The sequence below is a fragment of the Lonchura striata genome, chromosome 3 (genome assembly GCF_050655825.1).
Source record: "Lonchura striata isolate lonStrDom1 chromosome 3, ASM5065582v1, whole genome shotgun sequence".
Classification (NCBI taxonomy): domain Eukaryota; kingdom Metazoa; phylum Chordata; class Aves; order Passeriformes; family Estrildidae; genus Lonchura; species Lonchura striata.
This window is the reverse complement of record NC_140705.1, coordinates 108309645-108333860: the sequence shown is the minus strand read 5'-3', so window position 1 is coordinate 108333860 and position 24216 is coordinate 108309645. Positions and strand designations below refer to the sequence as shown.

The following is a 24216-nucleotide window of genomic DNA, read 5'->3' as shown; positions in this document are numbered from 1 at the left end:
TGAAATAAATTATGTTTTGATTCCACTACTGTCATCTTGCAGCATCAGCAACTGTTCTAACACTGGACTCTACATTTTAAATGGATGAATTTTCTTTTGCCATTATGGTGTTGAAACTGGCCTCTCCTGTCGCCAGCCCATGAAAAAGCATGTACACCCTCAGGAAGGTTCAACAAAGAGATTCAGCCACTGAGAGCTGGCAAATAGAGCACCCACTAAAAAGATGAAAATACTGATGATCACACTGTTTTACTTTTGTGGGTAGTGTCTAATAGCTTACTGACCTCCAAAGGTGAAAAATTACATTTTAGTGAGAGCAGAAAATTGTGAATCTTTAAGTCAAACAATTAAGTAGCTCTGAATAACAAAACTATAAGGAGTGCCACTAGGTTTCAGACAAGTGTTCTTGGCCAGGCAACAGAACACAAGATGGAGTAGCTGATTTTCTTCTCTCATTAGGAAAATATACCCCAAAAACATATCACCTGCTAGGATCAAAATATTTCTAGATTCATTTACTCCATTACCCAAGTGAACTCTCTAGAGGATTAAGCAATAGTTTCCCAGCCTCACATGGACTAGAGCGAAAAGCTTGGTAAATACTAGTTTTATCTCACAAACCATAATTTTTAATTGCTAACACACATAGGAAAGGCATAATCCTCCACTGATGATGTCATAGTCTATTGCCATGGAAATGACTGCAATATCATAAACACAGGTTTAAGATGACCTCACTTTCATTGGAAAAAGGGAAATTTCACTAGAATGTGAATGACATTGGGAATAAACACACAGATACCATACAGAGAAAAACTTTCTTACTAGGCAGTTAAACTATAGAAGATGGAGACAACAACTAGACTTGCAGCTGAACAGAAATAAGGTTCTCCTGGCCAAACACTGCATTACCACCAATGAACCTTTAAACAGAGAGCCCTCTGAACTCCTGTCAGGGTTCCCCCTTGCAAGTTCACCACACCACAGAGGAGTCAAATCCCTGCCCTGACAGACATACAGTTTAACCACAAGAACATGAACAAAGTATGGCTATGAGAACCCAGTGTGGGATCTCAGAGCAACGCTGTAGCTGGAATGCTTCCTAGAATGAGTAAGTACTTCAGAAGTGGGAGGAAGAGAACTCCACAGTCCCTTGAAGCACACAAAATAACATGAACTCAGACGCAAATGCAGAAGTATCATCTCAGTGTGGCAAGTGCTAAGCATCTTGACATCAGCTCAGGAAAATACATATATTTAAACTTCAGCTCTGAAGTACTCTAAGAGGCATCAAACAACTCAAGGATTGGAAGCTGAAATTTGTGTGGAAGCTTTGTTTTGCCATGAGTTGGGAAAGTTAAGTACTGTGCCGGACCCCAAGTCGAGAAAAGAAGCTTGAACTGAGAAAACGGAGTGGAGAAATGTACAAGGTGATAATGATCTCACTTAAGAAGAACCTTTTATCTTGAAGGATCTCAAAGCAATTTGCAAACTTAAGCAGACCAGACACTGCAGCTGGTAGGAAAAGAAGCAGACAGCTGGGAACTCATTCATGGGAAGGAGGAGGTAACAGAGGACCCTCTGGTGTCGTATCTGCCAAAATACTGCTGCTGGGAGAAGACAGCAGGACTAGAACAGAGCTTTTCCCTGAATTTTGCCATGCAGCCATGTGAGAAAATTGCAGAAAGCAAGCAGATAGGCAGAGCTGACAAAAAGAGATGCAGAAAAGCAAGGGGCCTTTGCGCAACTGGGGACCTGTCACTATTAGGACTGTAGTTTCCCTGCTTTTTATCTCAATTTCAACCCTTTAGGTAGACTTTTCACACTTTCTTCAGTAAAAACTATGGTCATTCCTATTATTTTTGCCTCTTTTAATACTTACTCCAATTCTCCTTACTTATTCCTATCTTTTTACAAAGCAAACTGCACTTCTTCCTGTCCTCTAATTGCAAAATGTTTTCCCAATGCACAATAGGGTAAATAGTTCTGTTCTTGGTGACTGGGATTCATGTAGTACAGGCCTGACTGTAGTACCACATCGGGTATTTTTTAGCTCAAAAGCACTACTAAATATATACTATTAAAACTTTAACCAGACAAACGAGTCTAAAAACCAAGAGGTATATTAGTTATTGCTGAAATGGAATTGCCTCTGGTAGTAAAAACAGTGCCTAATTACAGTACACAGTAGTGTAGGACACAAAATTAAGGCACTAAATGAAAGGGCAGGGACATTTCAATTAAATTGAATCCAGAATGCAACACTTTTGTTGTGCTTAACTTAAAAGATATTGTGTGACTACTTTCACATTCATATTTCCTGAGACTTCTAAAACTTCCACATTTCCATTTAGGAAGGGGAGGAAGAAACCCGTTTTCATGGATAAGAGCCAAAAACAAGGGCTGAGCAGGTGTTCTAGCACTACCAGTCCTTCTCAGAGAGGGCCCACAGCATCCTCTGTGGCACAAACAACAGTTGCTTTCACAAGGTGCCAGCTGGGATCAATGGAACACTGTCTCTTGCTTGGGGTTCACAACCTTAGTTGCAAATACAGCCCTTGTAATGAGTTAAAAAAAGTCCCTGGTGGCCTTGCCCTAGTTATTTTGTGTTAATTTAAGAAGCACCCAAGCAGACATTTTCCCTCCTTTTTTCCTCATCAATATTTTGTCTTTTTTTTGTTAGAGGAACTTTGTTGGAAGCTTTTCAAGTCTGGGGTATAACATCAAATACCTTTAACATGCTAGAATATTAAACTGCGTCTCACCCTAAAATAAACTATCACTCAGATTTTGCTGGAGGACAACAATTTTATTTCACTTTGCAGCAGTGAAAAGTTTCTTTTCACATAAATGAGCTTGGATCAGGCCCTGTATCACCACTGTCTGGGCCAGTAGAGATACTCAAAAGTTGTATATGCACAGTTGACGATTTTCTTATTGAATGCCATCAGCTTGAATTTTATCTAATTTTTTTGGGCCCTCAAGGCAGAGCTTTTGTCCTGCCACACAAGAGAAGGCAAACAGGAGTTTCTCTAAACATTTAGGTTGTCTAAAATCAGAGCAGGATAACACAATTCTGAGCCTGTATATATTGAATTTAAAATGCACCCAAATTTTGCTAGGTCAGAGAAGAAGGAGGAGACAGCATTGGGTCTGAAATCAAGCCCATATTTTTCACTATTACATAAATGAAACAATTCACAGATGACACATTTCCTCATGCCTTGATGTCTTTCACTGGATCCAAAGATTAATTTCCTCAACTGGACTAAGCTTGTATTCCTTCACAGTTGTGTTTTCCCATGCTGCTGGCAATGGCAGATAGTCTAGAATGAGGAGTGGCTGCTGCAGGGGAAGCATTACTGATAAAAACAAAAACACAAATGAAATGGATTTGAATGATTCTAGAACACTTCACTGCTAGGAGAAGATGAAGAGCAAAAAAAATATCAAAACAAGGCAAAACCATTAAGAGTTGGTGACATGCATGAGAAATGGTGGAAACGAGAACATGTGTCACATCTGGAAACAAAGGAAAGATTCTCTCTGATCACTCAGAAAAAAAAGTCCTTTTTCACATTCCCACCAAAAAATGTCTGCAATTATTGTTCCAAATACTACAGTTCTGAAAAATAAATTACAGACATAGTTTTGGATCATGGACATTTCCAATGTGCCAATGAGCTATTTACTTCATCACTTCAGCAGACAATAATCACCACTAGAGACTTAAAAGGAAGACAGAGACTCACACTAACGAGATACCTTTGCCATTTGGCCCAAGCAGAGGTTGTGCTCTGTTAGCAAAGAGGATTTGATGTGTTTGGAACGTTCATACCAATGTGCATTGTCACTGAAGATTAGCAGCACACTACTCTGTATGGAGCTCTGTGCTTTCTCTGCCTTGCCTTTCTGTCTTGCTGAATTCTACAGTCAATCAGATCAGTACTTGCAGTAATTATTAACGGTGGTTGTTACAGCGGGGGATAGAAGCAGAACTTTTAGTTCTACTCCCTAAAGGGAGTGAAGAAATGTGATGAGAGGAAAGAGGCCCACAGAAAACTAAGACTTGAAATCCTGAAAATTCTAAAAAATGCAGTTTTCCACTATTTGGACTGGTGTCATTCTCTTGAGTTAAACTGAAAGACTGTTGTTGTTGTGACTATCCAAAGACTGTTTTTCCATCTTACATTTTGTTCTATGCTTCTGCTGTTTTCAATTGCCATGCCAAAGTTTCCCCTGTTTATTCTAATTGTTTTAGTGTGTCTGACTCTTATTGGCTTATATGTTTAGTCTTGTCCTGATTTAATATGAATTAAAATGCCAATGCCACGACCAGTCTGCAAGTATGAGTCAGAAGAGAAACTATTTAAATAATACTGTGGATGGTACCCATCTGGTTTGATATCTAGATCATATAGAATAATGCTGTTTTTGTTTTCTACTACTATTGCCTGCTATTGCCAATGAAGTGTTGATTGTGATTGTGACCACAAATATGTTTTGCTCCTGGTCCTATTAAGCCAAAAGAGTGTGGTTTACTGCATGTATGTACGTGAGGTTGTTTTGATCATATGAAGTTCGCTTTAGAAAACCCACATTCTGCCACTGCAGCGCTACAGGACAATAAGAAAACAATTTACAATGAGAACAGTGTTTTTAAAGCAAACCACTGGGGCCCTTCCTTTTAGAAGAATTTTAAGACATGCTACCCTTTCTTCTGAATTTGATTTCTCAGAATTACATCTGAGTATCTGAATTTAACTAAAGGTCCCTGTCCTTTTCTGTCCTGGTCATTATATAAGATTCAGCACACTTCAAACTGTACATTTCCATTTCACACAGAAGTTACACTCCTTTAATTCATTAGTTTACTGTACTGAGTAAAACCATTACATGCTAATTTTTTTTTTTTTTCATGGTGAATCTGGCTACCATATGCCCAGTGGTGACTTGAAGCTTTTTGGTACCTTGCCTCTACAGACCTGGGAATGTTTAACATTTAAAGTCTGCCACTACCATTTTAAATCTGACCCTGAGCTTCCAGCTCTCCAGTCAGAGGGCCAAGATTGTGTGCTAAAGGGCCAACAGGATATTTTACCAGTTTGAGTTATAACACAGCATTGTCTAGCTCTGGCAGAGTCTCAATCAATATTATTACCTTCTAAGAAAGATAGGCTTTAGTGTTGAGTGATGAAGATGCCCATTAAACACAATGTCTACATAAATGCGTCCAGCTTTCACTGTGTAACTCTCACAAATTTATTCAGGCTCCTCCAAATGAGTGACAGGCATTTAACACGATCACTCTTGTCCAAATCTTTTATAAACTGAAACATCAACACTAATGACAAACTCACAAAACCCTGATGCTCCTTCATTCCAGCTGAAATGAACCCTAGCTTTAAATCCAGAATATGCAGCCCTGGCTAAATCCCATATACAAAGACAAGCAAGAGTTATGCTCCTGGAATCTAATCCTAACCTGACAATTTTTATATTTCATAAAGCTTGTTTATAGTTTCCTGTTCCACCTAGGCACAATCAAGCCTAGTGCTTTGTACTTTCCGGTAATTTTACCCAGCTTTTCCTAACCCAGGATACATTTAAACAATGTCTGCATAGGTACAACATGGAAATTTTGGTCAGATTAAACTCTTGCCAGCTGAATTTAAACACACTGTTCTTCTTATTTTACTAAGTGCCTGAAGTTCTGTGCTAATAACAGAAAGAATGAAGCCATCCCTTCTTTTTCAACTGAAGCTGATTAGCTTATCACTTATAAAAAGTCCTTTCAATGCTACTTAACGCAGAGGCTAATAATGGTGTCAGATATGTACTTGTGATTGCATTTGTGCATTTTAAGAAACCCCCTCAGCTGATTGAAAAGTGAAATGGCTTTTCTTCAGCCACTTAATATCAGTGTAACAGCATCTGTCACTCCAGCCCATGGTGTAATTTCTGGTTACAGTATGGTCAGTTAATATGCCTTCAAATAAATTACTGCATTTTTATAATATAAAACATGCAGCCAAAAAAAAAAATTAAAAAAAGAGTAAGACATTTTCTTCTTTGTTTGTTTAGGTGTCAAGAAAAGCCCAAAGCTGCAGTTGTCAGCAGTGCTTAAACTGGCAATTTTATTTCTGCTTTTCCCTCCAGATTTTAGACAGACAGGAAAAGGAATGTCTTGAGGTTAGAGCACCAAGTTTTATATTTCAGTGCAACGTCATAAGCATCTGAGAGCTCATTCACACATAACATCAAGATCACTTCCACAGTTCTTACTCTGACTTACAAGACAACTATTCTCCTTGGAAAGCTGCCAGTGTGTTCTGCAAATTACACAGAGCATTATATCTTTCTGACACAGGTTCTATGATTATTTAAGGGACTTCATCATTTCTGCAGCACAAGTCTATGCCTAAACAATATTCACTCCTCAGCATGTTCCTCTAATCACATGTTCTGCTCTTTCTTGACCCACAGGCTTTGGTATAATTGCCTCTTGATAAAGAACTTTTACTGCAGAATTCTGAGCAGAACAAGGTGATGCAGTCCAGATATATACACTTTAAATCTTATTTTTACCAAGTCTGCATAGAGAGTATGGAGATGTGTTTAAAATAGTACAAATCAAAGACTGATTTCCAAGTTTACTGGGACTGACAAGGCCAGCCAGTTCAGGTTAGAATTTGCATCATGAATTCTTGCAATTTTGCTTGAATTCTGTTATTTAGTATTCACTACAAAGCCAGGGCTACCGGAACCAAGAGCTCTTATGAACTTCTGTACTTCAATTTTTCTAAGTTCTCAAACCTTACCTATGTACAAAAAAGGAAAAGAAGAACAAAAGACAATGAGACCCATATACTTAATTTAAAAAGCAAAATGCTCAGAAAACAAATATTTATTTAAAATTAAGCTATTAATTTAAACAACTTTTTAAATAATTAAAAAATAGTTTGGCAGTTCAGAGCTCCTAAATTTTTGAGGGCTTCCTATATGCACTTCTTCATATGTTTGGATATTAATACCTTGGGAGGGCCTCCCTCTCTCTCCCTCAATCTCATTTTCAAGTGTCCCACAAAATGTTGTATGCAAGTAATCAATTTACAACCTGCTGGTTCATGGAGCAGGTACATGAATCATTTGGCACCCATTTGGTTTTTTTTGCAGTATTAACCTTACTTTCTCACTTTTCCAGTGGAGACAAGAGTGCTTTGAACTGAATATGTGTTACGGTGGACCAGCTTGATTTACTTTCATGAACTCGTGTCAGACTCCTCTGCTGATAAGGAGTATCAGAGTTCCAGGTTTTGCCTACGGAACGCTGCTTGTCTGGCCAAGGCCAACACCGACCCAGGCAGCACAGCTGAAAACATAAACCCAAGTCTCTCCCCTCTCCAGAGTCACAGACAGCTGATCAAAGCTCCAGCACGCAACACCTTCAAACACTCTTATTTCCAAGTACTATTTGCAGCTGACATCACCCGCCCCTTTCACAGTCTCAGAATCCCAGCATGGATGAGGCTGGAAGCGACCACAGCGCACACCCGGCCCAGCCTCCCTGCTCAAGCAGGGTCATCCCAGGGCACAGGGGCGCACCCAGAGCGTTCCCGAACGCTTCCAGCGATGGAGACTCCACAGCCCCTCCGAGCAATCTGTGCCTGTGCTCAGTCCTCTGCCGCAGCCGCGGTTCTCCGCCCGGGGCCGAGCGCTCCTCCCGCCGCGTCTGGAGCCGACCCCGCTGCTGCCGTCCCGGCCCGGGGAGAGCCGTGACAGCCGCTCGGTTCGGCCCGGGGAGAGCCGTGACACCCGCTTGGCCCCGGCCCAGCCCGGGGAGGCCCGGCGTGCCTGCCCTGTTCCCCGGGCACCGTGACGCCCTGCGCTCCCATGACCTCAGGGTCGCTCCGCCCAGTGTGGGCAGAAAACCCCCAGCCGGTACTAACCTGACCAGGTCGGTCATACAGGATCCCACCACCACCACCTCCGCGGCCATGGCGCCCTCGGACCCTGACCCCGGCCCGCCCCGGCCCCGCCGCGGCTTCTCCCGTTGCCATGGGCGACGGGCTGCCCGCGGGGCCCTTCGCCCGGCAGGGCTGTCCCCGCCGAACGCCTGCTGCCAGGACAGCCCCCCCTCCCCGTTCCCCTCTGTCCCGCGGCACAGTCCGCACAGGCACTTGCGGCGGACGCCAATATTGTGCCGGTGAAGACCCCTTCGGGCCGGGTGGGAGCGGCGGCGGCGGCGGCGGCGCGGGGGGAGCGGAGGCGCGCACGGCGGGCGCGGGGGCGCGCACGGCGTTGCCCAGCGGCGAGTTCCGGCCGCCGTAGGTAATGGCGGGGCCGGGACGGGAGGGATGGGGCGAGCCAGCCGGGCAGGGACAGCGGGAGGGAAGGAGCGAGCCAGCCGGGCAGGAACAGCGGGAGGGAAGGAGCGAGCAGCGCCACAGCCCTTCCCGGGCCGGCGGTGGGCGGAAGGGGAGCCGGCGGAGGCCGGCGTTAGCTGGGGATGGGAGGGGCGGGGCGGGCGCAGAGCCGCGGGCGGCGGCAGCAGCCGGGGAGGGAGCGGGGCTTGGCCAGGGTCAGCCCGGAACGGGAGTGGATGCACGGCAAGTTCCCCCTGAATGTGGGGAAGAGCCTCTTTGCTTTGTGGGTGACAGAGCGCTGGAGCAGATTGTTCAGAGAGGCGCGGGATCTCCCTCACTGGAGATACTCAAGAAGTGCCTGGACACAATTCTGTGCTTCAGAGGAGCCTGCCCGAGCAGGGGGGTCGGTCCAGATGAGCCGCTGGGGTCTTTTCCGGCCTTACCCATGCTGGGATGCTGAGCGTTCTTCAGTGCCAGCGCTTAGGTAGCTTGTGTTCAGCCGGGGCTCCGCAGGTGCACATTGCTGATCGCATTCCGTGGATGTGCTGGGGCACGGCTGCAGGAGGGGCGGTCCTGGGTCCCTCCTTTCCCCATTTACACCCAGACACCAGCTCCTGCCGCCCGCCCCCAAAGTGGAAACCACGCAGCCAGCTTGCCGACAGCCACGCCGAGTGGGTTAGGCAGGAGAGGTCGTGTCATTCTTCCAGGTTTCCATCACAATATTCACCTTTTCCTTTTAAAAATCTTCTCCTAATCCTCATTATGTTATGGCCGGTGTCTTGTATCCTCACTCTCTCCGCTACCCAAAGCAGTGCCCGGGACTTCATTGTTACCGTGAATCCTCTGTCACATTAGCCCGAAGTCACAGTGATAGCCAGCTGAATCGGAGAGGATTCAACTATTCTTTTGTTTGCTTCTTTCCAAGGTTTTGTTTTGGGAGGGAAACAGTCCAGTGAATTTTGTTTTTCTTCATTCCCCTGAGTTTGTTTGTGTTCAGTTTCCAGTATTGTGGGAAACTTACGCTGTAGAAAAACAATGTATATGACAACTGAAACTTAGGAAACTCATACAAGTTGTGTTCTAGTTTGTAAAGCCCTTTGTTTACAAAATAAATCAGTGAGTTTACTTGATAATAACCTTTTAAGTTTTGTGTATCTGGCTTGTTAAATAGAAGGTACTGTGATTTTTAAAAATGATGCAATAAAATACAGAAAAATGCCTAACAGTCATTTAAATCTTGTTTTGACAATATCTGCACATTTTATTAACAGAAAGATAGGGAATCACATTTTAAAATTAATTTACAAGATGCATCTGGTGAGCTGTGATCACCAGGTGTATCACATCTTTCAATTTCACCCTCATAACATTACAGTCCCCTTAAAACGTGTCATTATCAGAATCAATTCTGTGATCTTGTATAACTTCAGGATTGCTAGAAGGATAGCTTATTCAGTATGTTCGCATGATTTTAGAAGTTCTTAACTTCATCAGTCCAGCTGCTCCCTGATTGAAATTACTCTTCCCTGCAGCAGGGTTGGCAGATTGAAGTATGTGCCCTGTTGTAATCACTCTTGTGCAAAGTGCTTAAACTAATTTTTATTAGCAGTTCAATCTAAGCCACTGGACTTTGCAGTGAAATATGTCAAGAATGGGCTTGTGTTTTCTCAGTCCCTCTGGGGAAGAATAAAGGTGAGTAGGCAGAAATTTTTAGTAGAAAAATAGCAAACTGGAGGTAGTATCTTAAATTGCTGTAGGTGTTTGCTAAACAAACGTAAGTTGCTCCATTGTCAATTAAATCATATATGAGAACACATTATGAGTTAGGGCATGGATACATAGTCTTCAGCTTCTTCATGCCATAAAATGTATGAGCCAGTGTATTAAAGATAATTACAGTTTTTAGGAAGTGTTACTTTATTAGTCTTTCAGTTTGCCTTAAAGTGCCCAGCCTTTGCTTTATTAAGATACATTCTGAACATCTAGGACAAACATGTAACATTGCTTCCTGCTACTCCTATGTGAATGGCTTTCATGAGAACAGAATGTTGCTGAACAGAAATTTAATGTTGCTCCCAGTTACAGAGATTTAGTAGATTCTGCAGAATATCCATTAGTTACTAATTAATGCTTATAAACTGAGTGTGAGAAACAACAGAAAATTGCAATTATTGCCATGAGTTGTTCACACTCTTGTTATAGAACTTACTAATACAGCAGTCCATGTGCAGCATTTTTAAGAAAGTGAATGCTGCGTGTATTAGTGTTTTTCAATTAAATCCTATTTTAAAAATATTTTTGAATGCTTAGGATTTATGTATGAACTCTTCTGTCCCTTATTGTTAGCTTTTAAAAGACATCATTAAGTTCTATAAATTTCCACCTAATGAAGTAGTATAAAAGTAATACTGATTATTAGTGAGCACACTAGTGCTCTTGGAAATTGCAGGTGAGAATACCGAGAGGTATCAGACTCCTGGGCTCATTGCAGTTAGTGTAAGTTCTCTGATTTTAGGGGAAGCAGAACACGTATGACTTGTCAATTACAGACTGACTGGGAATACTCACAAGAATGGGTGGGGAAGTGTCAGAGTGGCCCTCAGTTTTATGCCTCTTTTTTAGAGGCTTAGGGCCTTAATTAAATGCACCTAGGACGTAATTCTGTCTTTATGTTGATACTGGATAAACAGAGTTAACTGAATGTTGCGGGAGGTGGGAGGAAAAAAAAACACCCGTGTTTATTTTTTCTCTATAAACCTGTGCACAGTTCTGTTACTTTACATTCCTGATCTTTTGAGTGTTTAGCTTTTTTTCTGTTGGTGTTTGTAAAGTACATGTGAATCTATATCAAATAAGTAGATAATTTAGAAATTTTATTTTCTCCCTTTGCAGTTCAAGACAAAAGGAAGGAGGAACATAATAAAATGTCACCCGAAGTGGCCTTGAACAGAATTTCTCCAGCACTTTCACCCTTCATTTCCAGTGTGGTCAGGAATGGAAAAGTAGGACTAGATGCTACTAATTGCTTACGGATTACAGACTTGAAGTCTGGGTGAGTTCCTCATCTGAAAAGAGCACCCAACCCCTTACAGTTGTCTGTTCAAAACCGAGTTTTATTAGGTTCATGTGTTTAAGCATTTTAAACACAGCTGGAGTTGACATACTAGTTGACATGCTAGCTACATTATTTTTTGTCTTGCTACCATTTTGTAGTTTGGGAGACTAAATTTGTCATATTTTTGGCAATAATAATCTTGTTAAGACACCTGCATCGCTGCCACTTGATTGTGCTGATTTTCAGCAGTGAGGTAGTTACAAACACTTTTTTCTGTTGTTTATCACTTGCTTAGTCAATCTTCTCTGTATACCAAAAATTGAAAGACAAATTTGTGTGAACTTACCTGTAGTCATGAATATGCCAAACCAGAAGAAAAAGTAACTTTTCCTTTATCTGGCCTCCCTCAAGTTCAGTACATCAAGTGGCTATAGGGCCAGGTGTTTGAAATAAGCTAAGCTGTTCCTTTTATTTTTAATTCTAGAAGCATTCAGATTAGTTTTCAGATAGTAATAGAATTTTGGGATTTGCATATACAAACAGACTTTGATATATAACCTCTGTGAATAATACATGAGGAGAGTGAAACGTTTAGATGACACATGTCAGAAATTGCTTTATTCTTACAGAGTTGGGCATCTAACAGCATCTTTTTGATTTGGGTTTTATTTTGTTTTTTGCTACAGGAGCTCAGACTGAAATTACTTTTGCTTTAGATACACAAATCATCTTGTTGTACAAACTACTTATTTGTGTATAATTTTGAATGATAGCATAATAAAAATACCAGAAGATGGTCAGAAGAACCACAAATCACTGTTGTTTAAAAGGCAGTTCTACTGAAACTTTGTTTAATGTGCTTCTGAAGGCTGTTTTATTATATTTTCATGAAAAGCTTTTGAGGTGCTTTTCTGGTTGTAACAATGCCTTTTCAGGAATGAGTTTTGCATTCTGGGGTTATTTTGAAAGGAACCATTCCCTCCCTGTGAAGTGCTGGGACAGAGTAGAGAATTTACGTGGAGGTCTAAGAAGCCACTTTTGTTATTAGTGTTGACTGGCTTGACATTTAGGCTTGCAAATTACATAAGACAGGCTGAGCACTTCTGCATCTGCTGCTGTCATTTCATGCTAGATCTTGCTTTCCCTTGAACTAGTCTTATAGGAGAGCTGTGATGGGAGCGCTTATATTTTTTCCATTGAAGACTAAGAGAAAGGAATAGTAGAGAGAAAACAAAAGAAATAGCAGAGAGAAAAGAAAAGTAGAGAGAAAACACAAGTATTTGTTGGGAGGTTGCTTTCTACCCACTGAATGCTTATGCTGCCTGTCTTTAAAGTCAGAGATTAAAATAATAAAAAGCAGTATTTTCTAGCTGACTCTTTTCACTGGTATTTTTAATAGGTGTCTAAAGTTTTTGGCCACTGATCTTGCCAAGATGATCTGATATTTGTTTTGTTAAAACCTGAGTGTTTTTTTCAGAAGTTTATTCTTTAAAAAACTAAAAGCTGCCAGCAGCTGCACCTGTCTCTCAAACCCAGAGATTCAAATTGTATAGTAACTCTGTTAATGTGAAGTTTACACATAAGTGCAGCACCTGACAGAGGTTGTCTCATGTCTTGCTTAAAGACCCTGGCCCTCCTAAATGCACATGTTAGAAATACTTTTTTTCTTGTTCTGGAACATAAGCATAAACCTCATTCTCTCTGTTGAGTCTTTGTTTTAGCTTGAGGTTGTTGGGACATGGAGTCAGGATAATCAAGGTTCTTCATTTATTTCAGTATTATTTTGAAGGTTTTCTTTCTTTGGTACAACTAGTTTCTTAAAAACATTGCTGTAAACAGAATTAATTGACAATTGCTTGAAGTTGCTTTGAAATATAAATTTCATGCATGTGTTTGTAGGAAGGATTTTTGTTTGTTACAAATGTTGGTTATTTATAACAGAAAATTTTGAATTCATGTGTCAATATGGAAATACAAAATTCTCATGATTTAGTGCTTTATGCTGTCACTGAACTGATGAACAGTGCAAAATTACTTACCATACTATGGATGTCCCTTCCATAACTCAGGATGTAGTTCAGTGGTCATTAATCTTGATACAGGAGTTCTTTGACACTCCACAGGCTGTTTCTCAGAGTGTCGCGTCAGGTGATAAATAGCAAAATCCCTAACCCACAGCCTTGTTAGTAGATTTAAATTTGTTGCTTTATATTGACTTAGAGGAAAATTTCGTAGGGCTTTGAGAGTTCAAAAATTATTTAAAGGTCATTGGCCTACTCCCCTCCTCTGTCCTCGCATCACGAGATGATCTAAACCCCTGTATACTTTCACTTTCATTACACTTTTTAAAAGGAAACAAAATAATGCAGACGAAATAATCGGAAGAGGCAAATGTAGGTGATATCAACATGAAGAAAGAGAACTGTGAGGCCACTGAAGTTGGACATAAATGGGAAGAAAATGAAAGCTATTTTTAGAGAAATGGGATGAAGTTCAGAATATCAATTGCAAAACTCCCTTCAATTTCAATGGGTTGAAATCAGGCTTTAAACATAGAATGTGGAACCAGTCAGGTTTAGATTAAATGGTTGAAGTTAGATAAAAAGAGTTCTTGTTCACAAATGGGTATGACCACTTGGTAGTACAAAGTGCAGAAACTTTGCTTTTGAATAGTGATTGTACATTTATTCACATGTGACAGGGGTTGTACACACAGTAGTCTAGGCTGTTGAAACCCTAGCCTAGCTTGAGTTTATTACAGAATGCAAATTTTTTCTGCTTTAATTTGTGTGTTATGTGGAAGATTTTTAGTAATAAATATATACAATTTTACTGCAACCTTTAAATTCTTTTAATAGTTAAGGTAATCATCTCAATATCTGTTCATTTTGAAAACAGAAGCATCTGTAAGTTTCTGGGGAGGAGCTATGTTGTTGCTCCACTGTCACATACCATACTGTTACTCTTAGAGAAAATAGGAATTACTGTTGTCACATCCCTTCCCTAATGAACCAGTGCTTTACAATGTATAGCAAAATAAAATGTTCAAACTGGAGTATCCATCCATTCTCATTTCTTAGATTTTTAGAAACAGGATGGCTGTGGTTAGCAAGAAATGATGGTAACCTACTGAATAAAGTAGTACTTTGCCCACTCAGAGCCTTGGTTTTGACATTCTCAGAAGTGGAAGGTATTTTCTTTCTGTTTCACCAGTAGAAGATCAACTAATAGATTTTAGCCTATCACATCAGTTGATTTTGATTTGTAAATGGCAAGCATATTAAGCCTTTAATTATTTGAAAAGTCAATCCATATGTCAGATAGTTTTAGTAAGGAACTTGTTTTGCACTTATTCTGACTTATTGCTGAGATTGACAACTTTTGTTGTGTTTTATAAACTGTATTAAAGAGCTGATGTTAGATGTATGAAGTATGATGATATGTTAATTTGCTTTGCTTTCAAGTGTGGGAGGGAAATATGTCATAGTAAGGAAATCCTATTGTTTTGCAGTCTTTGAGTATGTAAATGTTTTATAATAATATGTTACAGTTTCATAATGTCTGTGTGTTTTACAAACTTATTAGACAGTACCAGTCTCATAAGACACATATATTTACATCTATGATTAGGATATTCAGAACCAAGTACTATTTATAAAATTTATATGGCCCCTGCTGATGCAGACCCCTGAATGGAGCTCAGTAATATGGCATAACAGAAAAGAAAGAGACTCTGCAACGGAAATACTAATAAAAGGTTAGATGGCCAAGTTTTCTTGTAAATAGGGCCCCACAGTGAACAAAAGTAGAACTGGGGCGTAGGGTCATGTCTGAAATATAGCACCTTAAGCAGCATTGATTCTGGTGATAAGAAAACCCTGGCAGGTGTCTCTGTTGCATTAATAAAAGACATTCTTCAAGATGACAGAGTGGATGAAAGCATATTTAACTCTTGCATAGGATATTACTTTGTTCTAGACCCAAAGAAAATACTGCTGCCACTTGAGTCAATGCCATTTATTGTATCATTCAGTCAATCTCTACCAGTGTCTCTTTGAAATACTGACCCGTTTTAATTAGATATTATAATCTACTCATAACCAACTGAATTGTGGCTGAGGCATTTTTCTTAGCATTTACACATATAATCATGGGAAAGATGTTGAATAGGGAAAAGTGATTATTATGTAGATTTAGAAATAGAGGATATTTTCCTATGTGAAGGGTGTTTAATTGTTGTATAATGTAGAATCCAGTTATTTAGGAGACTGCTGCTTTTCCTATGGTGCGTTACAAGAGTGAAAGACATAGTTGTGGTGGTCATTGCCTTTGAAAACTCTTTTTTCCCCTACAGCTGTTCATCAGGGCCCATGCTTGAGCTTCAAATTATGCTGCAAGCCTATTCTTCTTACTCAACAAACTTGATTTTGATTTTTTAAATTACTTTGATGTGTTCCACCAGGCAAAATTTCAAAATGAATTTAAAGCTGCATATATTAAGATTCTATTTTTTTAGATATCCACTCATAGCAAAATTTAAAATTTCATACTTTCATGGTTATATTTATTCCATATTTATGAGAAGATTAACTGTGGAATTTTTATGTAAGTGGTTTATAGTAAACCATATTAGTATTTTGTTCTTTTCACTTGTCTTATTCACTATTTATTTCTGCCTCTCTGCTTGATATTGAGCTATGTGTGCAAGAAGTTATGTTCCTGAAAGAAACCTCTATGAAGAGTGGTCAAAAGAATGTAATTCTTTCTGCAGTAAATTTCAACATAAAAATTTATTATCAAGCTGTAATAAGGTATTTATAACTTTATTGCCCTACTTCCTAGGAAGCAGTGATGATTTGCTTTTTTTCTGTTATCAAATAGACTGCAATAAGCTTTGGTATTTCCCTTTCTTTTAGGCATTTCCCTTTTTAAATTAAGTATTCATTTTTATGTGCATATTTTGTGAAATAATGTTGATTTTAGCTGTGAAATACTACTATAGTACTGTAGCACTTATTTAAAGCTTTGCCTTGGTCTTTTGCATTTGATTATTTTAAAATAAAAGATTCTACTTCAGTTGCTTGAAGAAGGTTTATATCCATCATTTACATTGGTGTCTGTAGGTAATTTTTAAAATGTGTTTATGTATAAAGTTTAATGATTCTGACTCATCTGAAGACAAGTACTGTGAAAACCTGTTTTAAAAAATAGCTACGTTTTGTGTAAAATGTATGCTTGAAAGGATGTGGCAGTTTCTAGGTGTGATCTTACGAGTCCTTTACTGCTGTATTGGATGAATCGTGAGCTGTTACCTTTTCACAAAGTAGGTTATTTCATTCCAGGTTCTGATGGAAAATACAGTTCTTCACTGCAAAGCATCTTACTACTCAAAGTTTATCTCTCAAGTAAAAGGCTGAAGTTCTCATGGGGCAGTTTGAGAGAGCTGCTGCTGTGGAGCAGCACTTGCAACATGAAACAGCAAATTTTCTGTGCTGGTTAAAAAAGACTTGACTGTCTCCAGGGTTGCACTCTCCTGCATTTGTTTCTAAATCATGAAAAAACAAAGGCGTAATGTCTGGTAAAAGGTCAAAGTGTAGGACATACATTTGGCAATGGTTTTATAAATAATCTCCACAATGTTTGGCATTCTTTTTACACCAGTTTTAAACAAGGTGCTTGAAATTGTTCAGAATAAAAAAAGTTTGTGTTTGTCAGTTTCAAGTGATATGAGGAAAGATTGGATTTTAAAAAGTAAAGGTAGCACCAGATAATTGCAGTAGCTTGGACTCTTATTTAAAAGACTTACATACATTTTCCTGAGATTATTTTCAGCTTAAATACTGCACAATATGTCTTTGCTGGTATTTTTAGATGGGGACAGAGTGAGTAACTTCCTCTTGTGTGGCCTTGAAGAAGGTAAATGCAGTGTTTATCACTATTATAATTTAATAAAAGTGAGAAGAAACTATTTGATACAACTTTCTTTTCTGTGTAAAGAGAGCATCACATGATGTAGTACCAGTAGTGTGCCAAATGCTGTTGGAAAGGTGTACCTTAACAAGGTGTTTAAATGTGGTTTTGCTATATATATGTTGGGAATTCATTCAATGTTTCTTGAAAACGGGCTTGTGTTAGTGTAGATCTATGCCCAGGTCTTCCTGTTGTAACAGTTGTCTGTTATATCTTTGCACTGTGCATCACTACAGGAGAAAAAATTCCTAAGACTTTATTTTTTGTTATAAAGACAGCTAAAATCTAATGATTTAGATTATCTGGATCAATTTCTTCACTTCCAAATCCTTGCATTTGTTGAATATGAACTGAACAGATCTCTGGCATGCTGTGTGTCTTGGATGCATGTTGCATTTCACCAGAATCTGAAAACAGCTCGCTTTTCTTTTTTTCCCAACTCATTACTAAAGAAGAATGATGATATGGATGATATACTTTCCTGGATAGGTGGTCAGTAAATTCCTCCAGTCTTACACATACAATTATTCCTTGTATGCGTGATTCTCTCATATGCATGCATGTATACATGGCATAACATTAAAAAGCTAAGGTACACTTGTGATGAAGCTGAAGCAAAATATTATGAATTTTTGTTTTAGCTTTTCTGTTGCAGACATTGTCTGATGAGATTAGGGACTTTAAAAGCATAGGAGGTGATTAGAGGCTTTGTCCTGACAGACCAGTATGCAACAGATAATTCTCTAGCAGTGTGCGAAATAAGGATGAATTATGAAATGTAATAATTATTTTTAATCTGTTTCTCAATATACAATCTTAGGCATTTACCTGGCATTGTACTGCCAAGTGTAGACATTCTTTGAAGCAGCTCTTTTCTAACTGAAAGTGAGCCTCTCAAAAGAATACTTAGAGCTGTATGTGTGAACTAACAGAGTTCAGTTTGCTCTTGAAGTTGATGTCTTCATTGAAGATATTAAGTTCAGTCCATGAGATAAAAGTAAGCCTCCTAACTGATCCATAAAAAAGTAAAAGTCAATAAAAGGGAACATGCTTATTTTGTCTTTCCTGAGAGAAGGGAATTTTTGACTGAGGCAAACCACTCCACAGTGTAGGCCACAGGTTCTTTTCTCTGTAATCTGTTGTATATGACTGAAAGAATAAAATTAGACCACTGGGACTGAATATTTTTATTATTGTACAGTTAAAGAATTGCAATGATAAAACTAATTTAATTAGGGCAAATTGCAGAATTTCATTATGGGAAAGAGACAAAAAAAAAAAAAAAAAAAAAAGCCAAATATAAAGCCCTCTAAGCTTACATTGCCTAAAAAACCTGATCCCAGATTCCTGTGCATCACTGTATGCATCACTGAAATAATATCTTGAAACCAAAAATATGACCTATTAATAACTATTCTGTTTTGGATGGTCAGTTCTTTTTTCACTAGAAAAAGCTGATTAGATTGGCCCTGTTTATAGTTAGGGCTACCAATAACCTTTTAAAATGTCTCCCGGTTTATATTATTTATTTCTCTCTTTTTTACTCCTTCCTTTAGAATGTTGGTTTTAGTCTCCTCAGTAAAAGCTAATAGGTTTTTCATGCATTTCAACCATGGATTTTTTTTTTTTTTTTGGGGTGGGGAGGAGGTGGATAATACATAGCTTCATGTTCTTCGTTAAGAATTCTTCTCTACTGAGAATTTTTTTAACTAATAAATGGTGATTATCTGTCCTGTTTTCCAGGCTGCCATAAGTGTTAGTCATAAGCCTTAACTTAAGCCCTATGAAAGTGATATGGTTTCAGTCCAACTGCAAACAGGCAATGAAGACATTTAGAAGGAATAATTTCCTCAGAGATTTCTAGTGGTGTAATGTCTTCTGTGTGCATGACTTCCATTGTTTTAGTTTTAACCTGTTGCACATAGGCAAAATTCAGTTTTATTAGATAGATGCAGAAAGGGTAAGAACTTAGAGGTATAGGAGAGGTACTAGAATTGGCATAAAGGTAGATCAAGGCATCTGTGGTGGGCTGGGGACTCAGACTTACAAGAACTTAGGGAAGACTGGATCCTTTTTTCACTGGGATCTAAAGGTGGCTGTGCTTATAAATAGTCTTGTCATTGCTGGAGGTCCTGTGTGGTTTTCTGTGCCTGTGAGGCTGATAAGAGGTGAGCCAAGCCTAGCTCCTACTGTGATACTGGGAGAAAACAAGAGCTGGACACTGAATGCAAGGACAGGCATTTGTAGGGAAGGAGTTTTTTGACTGTCGTCAAGAGAAATGTACATAGAACCCTTTTCTTTAGGTAGAGTTAGATGGGACCATGGGGAGAGTGATGCTTAATCTTATGCTTTATGGTGTCATCTTGAAAATAGTATTAGTACTGCTGAGGTGGCTGTGAACTGTGAGAATGAGAAGTTAGAGAAAAGGTGAGCTGAGGGGTTCTAGAGTAAGGCTTTTGGAGAAAATGTAACCTGCAGTGATGTGGGGCTTGCTTTCTGCAGGTGCGGTTCTGTGGGGTGGTCTGTTATAATTTTACCTGTGAATTTCCTTTGCCTTTTGACCTTTTTAGTCTACTACATATCTTTATTGTTGTAATTGATCTATTTATGCTAGAAATAGAAGAACTACGGATATTTTTATTCAGGTGTTATCTTTGTGGCTTTGTGCTGTTTCCATTTTTGTAATATTTTATATTAATATACTTAATCTGAAGTTGCCCTTTTGAATATGTCTGGGATTGCAAACTATGGATTTATGTTCTAAATGTGGTGATTTTTGCTTAACCTAACTTTCATATCCAAGGAACTGAATTCATTGTACTATTAACATAAATTTCTCCTGAGAGTCTATAAATTAGGAAATCAATTAATATAGGCATCTGTAACCAAAAATATCTAAAACTCTGCAATTAGAAGAAAACTTGGAAAGGGAAATGCAGAAGACATAGGATCATTGGATCCCTCCTAATATCCATAGAATCATGGAATGGTTTGGGTTGGAAGGGACCTTGAAGATCATATAGTTCCAACTCCCACATCCTGGGCAGGGATGAGACCCATTTATTGTTTATTTAGTTTGTTAAAGGGAGAAAATATATAAACATGAACTATGATTTTAGTCCTTGAGGTTTTTCCCTGATACCAATTCACTGCATTTTCCAATAAAATGAAATAAATTACTTAGAAAATGGATAGGGAGTCTACTATGGCTACTGCAGCCAATATTGTGAGCAATGCTATGTGGCTTATTAAAGCTGATGTTTATAATAGCTCAGCTTTTGTGATGTGCTCTATGAGTATGCTTTTTCTGTGAACACTAAAAGGATATGAAACTCCAGGTGGTTGACTGTAATTTCATACTTCGTGAAGAATGGTTCTCTTTTAGGGTAATCTAAAAGTAAAAATGTTCCCTGTCTGATTTTATTTTTCTTTCTTCAGAAATGGAGTTCACTTTAGTGAACAGTAGAAATACAACACGAGACACATTATTAGGTTGTAGCTCATTGCAAAGTAATAGATAATTGAATGGCAGCTGTGAAAAGCTGAAACATGGTCAGGAGGGGAGATGAAGTAAATCCAAAGGATGCATCTGCCACTCCCTCATACTCTTCACTAAAAATTTGCTTATGAGTTCCAAGAATTTGGGACAGCTGGTCTTACAATATAATGAAGGAGTGCCCTTTCCTTGCGTGAGCATGTGACAGTTTATGGTACTGCAAATTCACTAGTTTATTTTCCTAAACATACTATACTAGAGTGTATGTTATTAGTGTTGTTCCATCACAATTGTCTTTATTTCTGTTCAATTTTTGATCATTCACTCATTAAAATTTCCATTTTGTGTTTCTATTTCATTCTTTTGAGCCGTATGTGTGCCATGTGTAGTCTTTAAAAAGAATTACATGCAATTATGAGAGTATAAAAGATCTTGCTTACAAAGGAAATCAGTTTGATTATTAATGTTTCTAAATCATGTTTGTAAAATAAGTTTTGTTGAAAATTTTGTCAATGCTTAATTATTTTTCTTAATTAGTATCATCATTAGCTCCCTGAGACCCAGTAATACTGATCTCCAACCCCAAACTGCAGAGATTTTATGAAGGGAAAGTTCTGAGATTGTTTCAGAGCTGTTCTTTCAAGCTCACTTGCAAGTACAGTAGATGTGGTACTTCACGTTTCTTTTTTGTGATAGCACCTTCCAACCTATCCTGCTATGGTGACTGGAAAAGAGCTGTTCTAAACCCAGCCTAACTAGGCTTACTGGGCTCCCCAAACAGGGAGTTTGGGGCTAAAAAAATACCAGAATAATGTGGAGTCTCCCTCCAGCAGAGGCACTTGTTTTGTTAAAGTCGTGCTTTGGCCACTGCAGAACTGCTGCCGCAGGACTTGGGCAGCTGTGAAGGAAATTTGTAGTTTTAGAAGTCCCAGAGCTCTCTCCACCTGCAACATCTGCTTTGGAATGCAGATGCAATCACTCATATTAAGAAAATATACATTTTCTGTTAATATACAATGCTGTATTTGTTTCACTAAGATAGGCATAAGATGCTTTTATGAAGTGTTTCTAGTGAAAGCAGGTTGCTGGCAGCTGAATTGATTTTAAATAGTTATTTGAACTTTACTTTTAAAAAATACAAATATTTCTATAGGTGTAGAAGGGAAGTGAGGGGTTGTTTTTTCTAGTATATATGTTCTGCCTCACATCTCACTGCTCTCTAAAAGTTCCAGTTAGTGCAATGGACTTCTTACAGGAAAACATAAACATATGTAAAGGAAAATCAGCATTTACAGTAGATGAAGGTTTTATTGAGGACAAGTTGATGTATCTGGAGACACTTTGGAATTTCCCAAATGATAACTGGCTTGAAATGCTGTTGCAATTACAAAATATCACCTATACTATCAGGATTCAAAAACAACATCATAATCTTTATTGCAATGCCAGAAGTAGTCTTTGTCTATAATTTAATTTTATACTAAGGTTGAAGAAACTGGATAGGGTACAAATGAGTTTTCTGAAAACAGTGGGTTTATCTAATGGGAAGTTTTTTGAATAATTACAGTTGACATTCTGATTTTAATATTTTAATTAAGAGATGCATTTAAGTAATGATTAAATGTAACTGTGTTTTAATTTCCCAAAAGCAATGGTGTGAGTCTTTTAAGAGCAAGTCCCTCTCCCTGTATTACGAATTAGTATTTGTAATACATATATCTTTATAAAGAAGGGAAACTGAAGGTGGAAGTTGGTTGACTAAACCATCTCTCCCATTTCAAATTTTGCTTGGTTGATGGAATTTTAGTTGGATCTGTTTGTTTTCAAGAGCAGCTGCTTAATACTCTAAATACTGTGTAGGAGCCTGTAAAGCTTTGCACAATGCTGCAGGGAGCTACCACCTGATACAGGGTTTGGTCACCAGTGTCAATGCTCTAAAATGTGATTTTCACCATTTTTCTGCTTCCTGCAGGAAACCTGTTACCTGCTGTCCTTCCTTTTATTTACTTCTATCCTCCACACACTTTAATTATTCTTAATGCCTCTGTACATGGCATTCCCATCTGTTGTGAGTTCTGCAATTAAGTCTTCATTAAATGGGATTAAATGCTGTGTCTTCAAGGAACACTGGAGCAGATTTCCATCTACAAAAATTGGAGGAAATAAAAATCTGAAGGCATCGACAAAGGCTGTTCTACTAGATTTGAATATTGAGGTGCTTTTCTTAGCAAATGCCACAAAAGAGTTTTGGGTGGAATTTTGAGTTTTCTACCTCTTATTAGTAACAAACAATCTATTTGTCTTTGCCTCTGAACTGCATTTGACTCTTGCTGGCAAAACCTTCAGCCTCTGGAACTCTGATTGAACTGTGTCTCATCATTCCTAAAATAATATTCATTCTTAGTCTCTTGTATTATGGAAGTAACTTGACCTCCTTTTCCATAACAGTATCTTTATATGACACATGCAGGAACAGTTGAAAATATATCGGTAGGTATGGTGGGAGGGGTTGGGAATACAGCCAGTGGTCAGAACTGACTTTGTGATGTTGCTTATTATTTGTCTGAATGTTGGTTCTCCATTTGTATGTATGTGTTCTCCACTGAGTTATCTCTAACACAGTGTGAAGCTTTTTTGGCTTTTACACCAACAGTCTGGTGAACAAAAAACAGTTGTCTGTTTTCCAATGAAGTACTGATCCTCAAGAACAGCAAGTGTAGCAGCCTAAGCATCGTGAAATTAAGGAAGCTTTTGCATCTCTGACTATTCAGGTTAGGCAGTGTCAGTATCAAGTTCCTGAATTTATAGAGGCTAAAATTCTTAGTCTAATTTTACTTTGCTATTGTACAGTAAAATCCACTGTTGATTTGTCTTCTGATAGTAAAGGCAATAAAGCTTCTATGTGATCTGTGAAGGAAGAATGACTAAATGCATTGCATACTTTTTAATCAGTAAATATGATAGTCATCATATAAATCTTACATGATTATTTGGGCTTACACCTGTACCACAAATCAAAAAAAGAAGAAATAAAAAGATTACTCATTTTCCTGTAGAGCTACTGGACTTCTGTTGGCAGTTCTGAATGTGTGCTATAGATTTATATCGTTCAAAACAAGAGATTTTAGGAGTGGCATAAAAAACAAGCCTCTGACTGGAATTTTGGGATATAAACTAGTGGTATTGGAGAGAGGTCTTGGTGGGTTTGGAGAGAGGTCTTGATGGGTTTGGTTTTTTTTTTGTTTTTGGGGTTTTTTTGTGGTTTGTTTTTGTCTTTTTTTTTTTTTTAATTTTAAGTTTTTGGATCTAACCATCAATTTCCTTACTTT

General features: G+C 38.6%; 2 protein-coding genes across 5 annotated transcripts in view; one reads left to right on the top strand and one right to left on the bottom strand.

The window, feature by feature from the left end:
• RBKS (ribokinase) overlaps window positions 1–8015 on the bottom strand; it is a 71889-nt gene extending 63874 nt beyond the window's left edge. The window contains exon 1 of the mRNA XM_021552282.3: window positions 7950–8015. Within this exon, the coding sequence (XP_021407957.2) occupies window positions 7950–7999 (50 nt within the window). The 5' untranslated portion in view covers window positions 8000–8015. The remainder of the gene's footprint in view (window positions 1–7949) is intronic.
• A 264-nt stretch (window positions 8016–8279) lies between these two features.
• BABAM2 (BRISC and BRCA1 A complex member 2) overlaps window positions 8280–24216 on the top strand; it is a 159432-nt gene continuing 143495 nt past the window's right edge. For 2 of the 4 annotated variants that reach the window (XR_014954520.1, XM_021552247.3), the window contains exons 1-2: window positions 8280–8331; window positions 11259–11418. Coding sequence is in view for 3 of the 4 variants with exons in the window: in XM_021552247.3 (XP_021407922.1) it covers window positions 11291–11418 (128 nt within the window). In the remaining variant the exon portion in view is untranslated. Of the gene's footprint in view, window positions 8332–9972; window positions 10059–11258; window positions 11419–24216 lie in introns of all 4 variants that reach the window. The other 2 variants (XM_085577208.1, XM_085577209.1) reach the window with 2 other exon arrangements.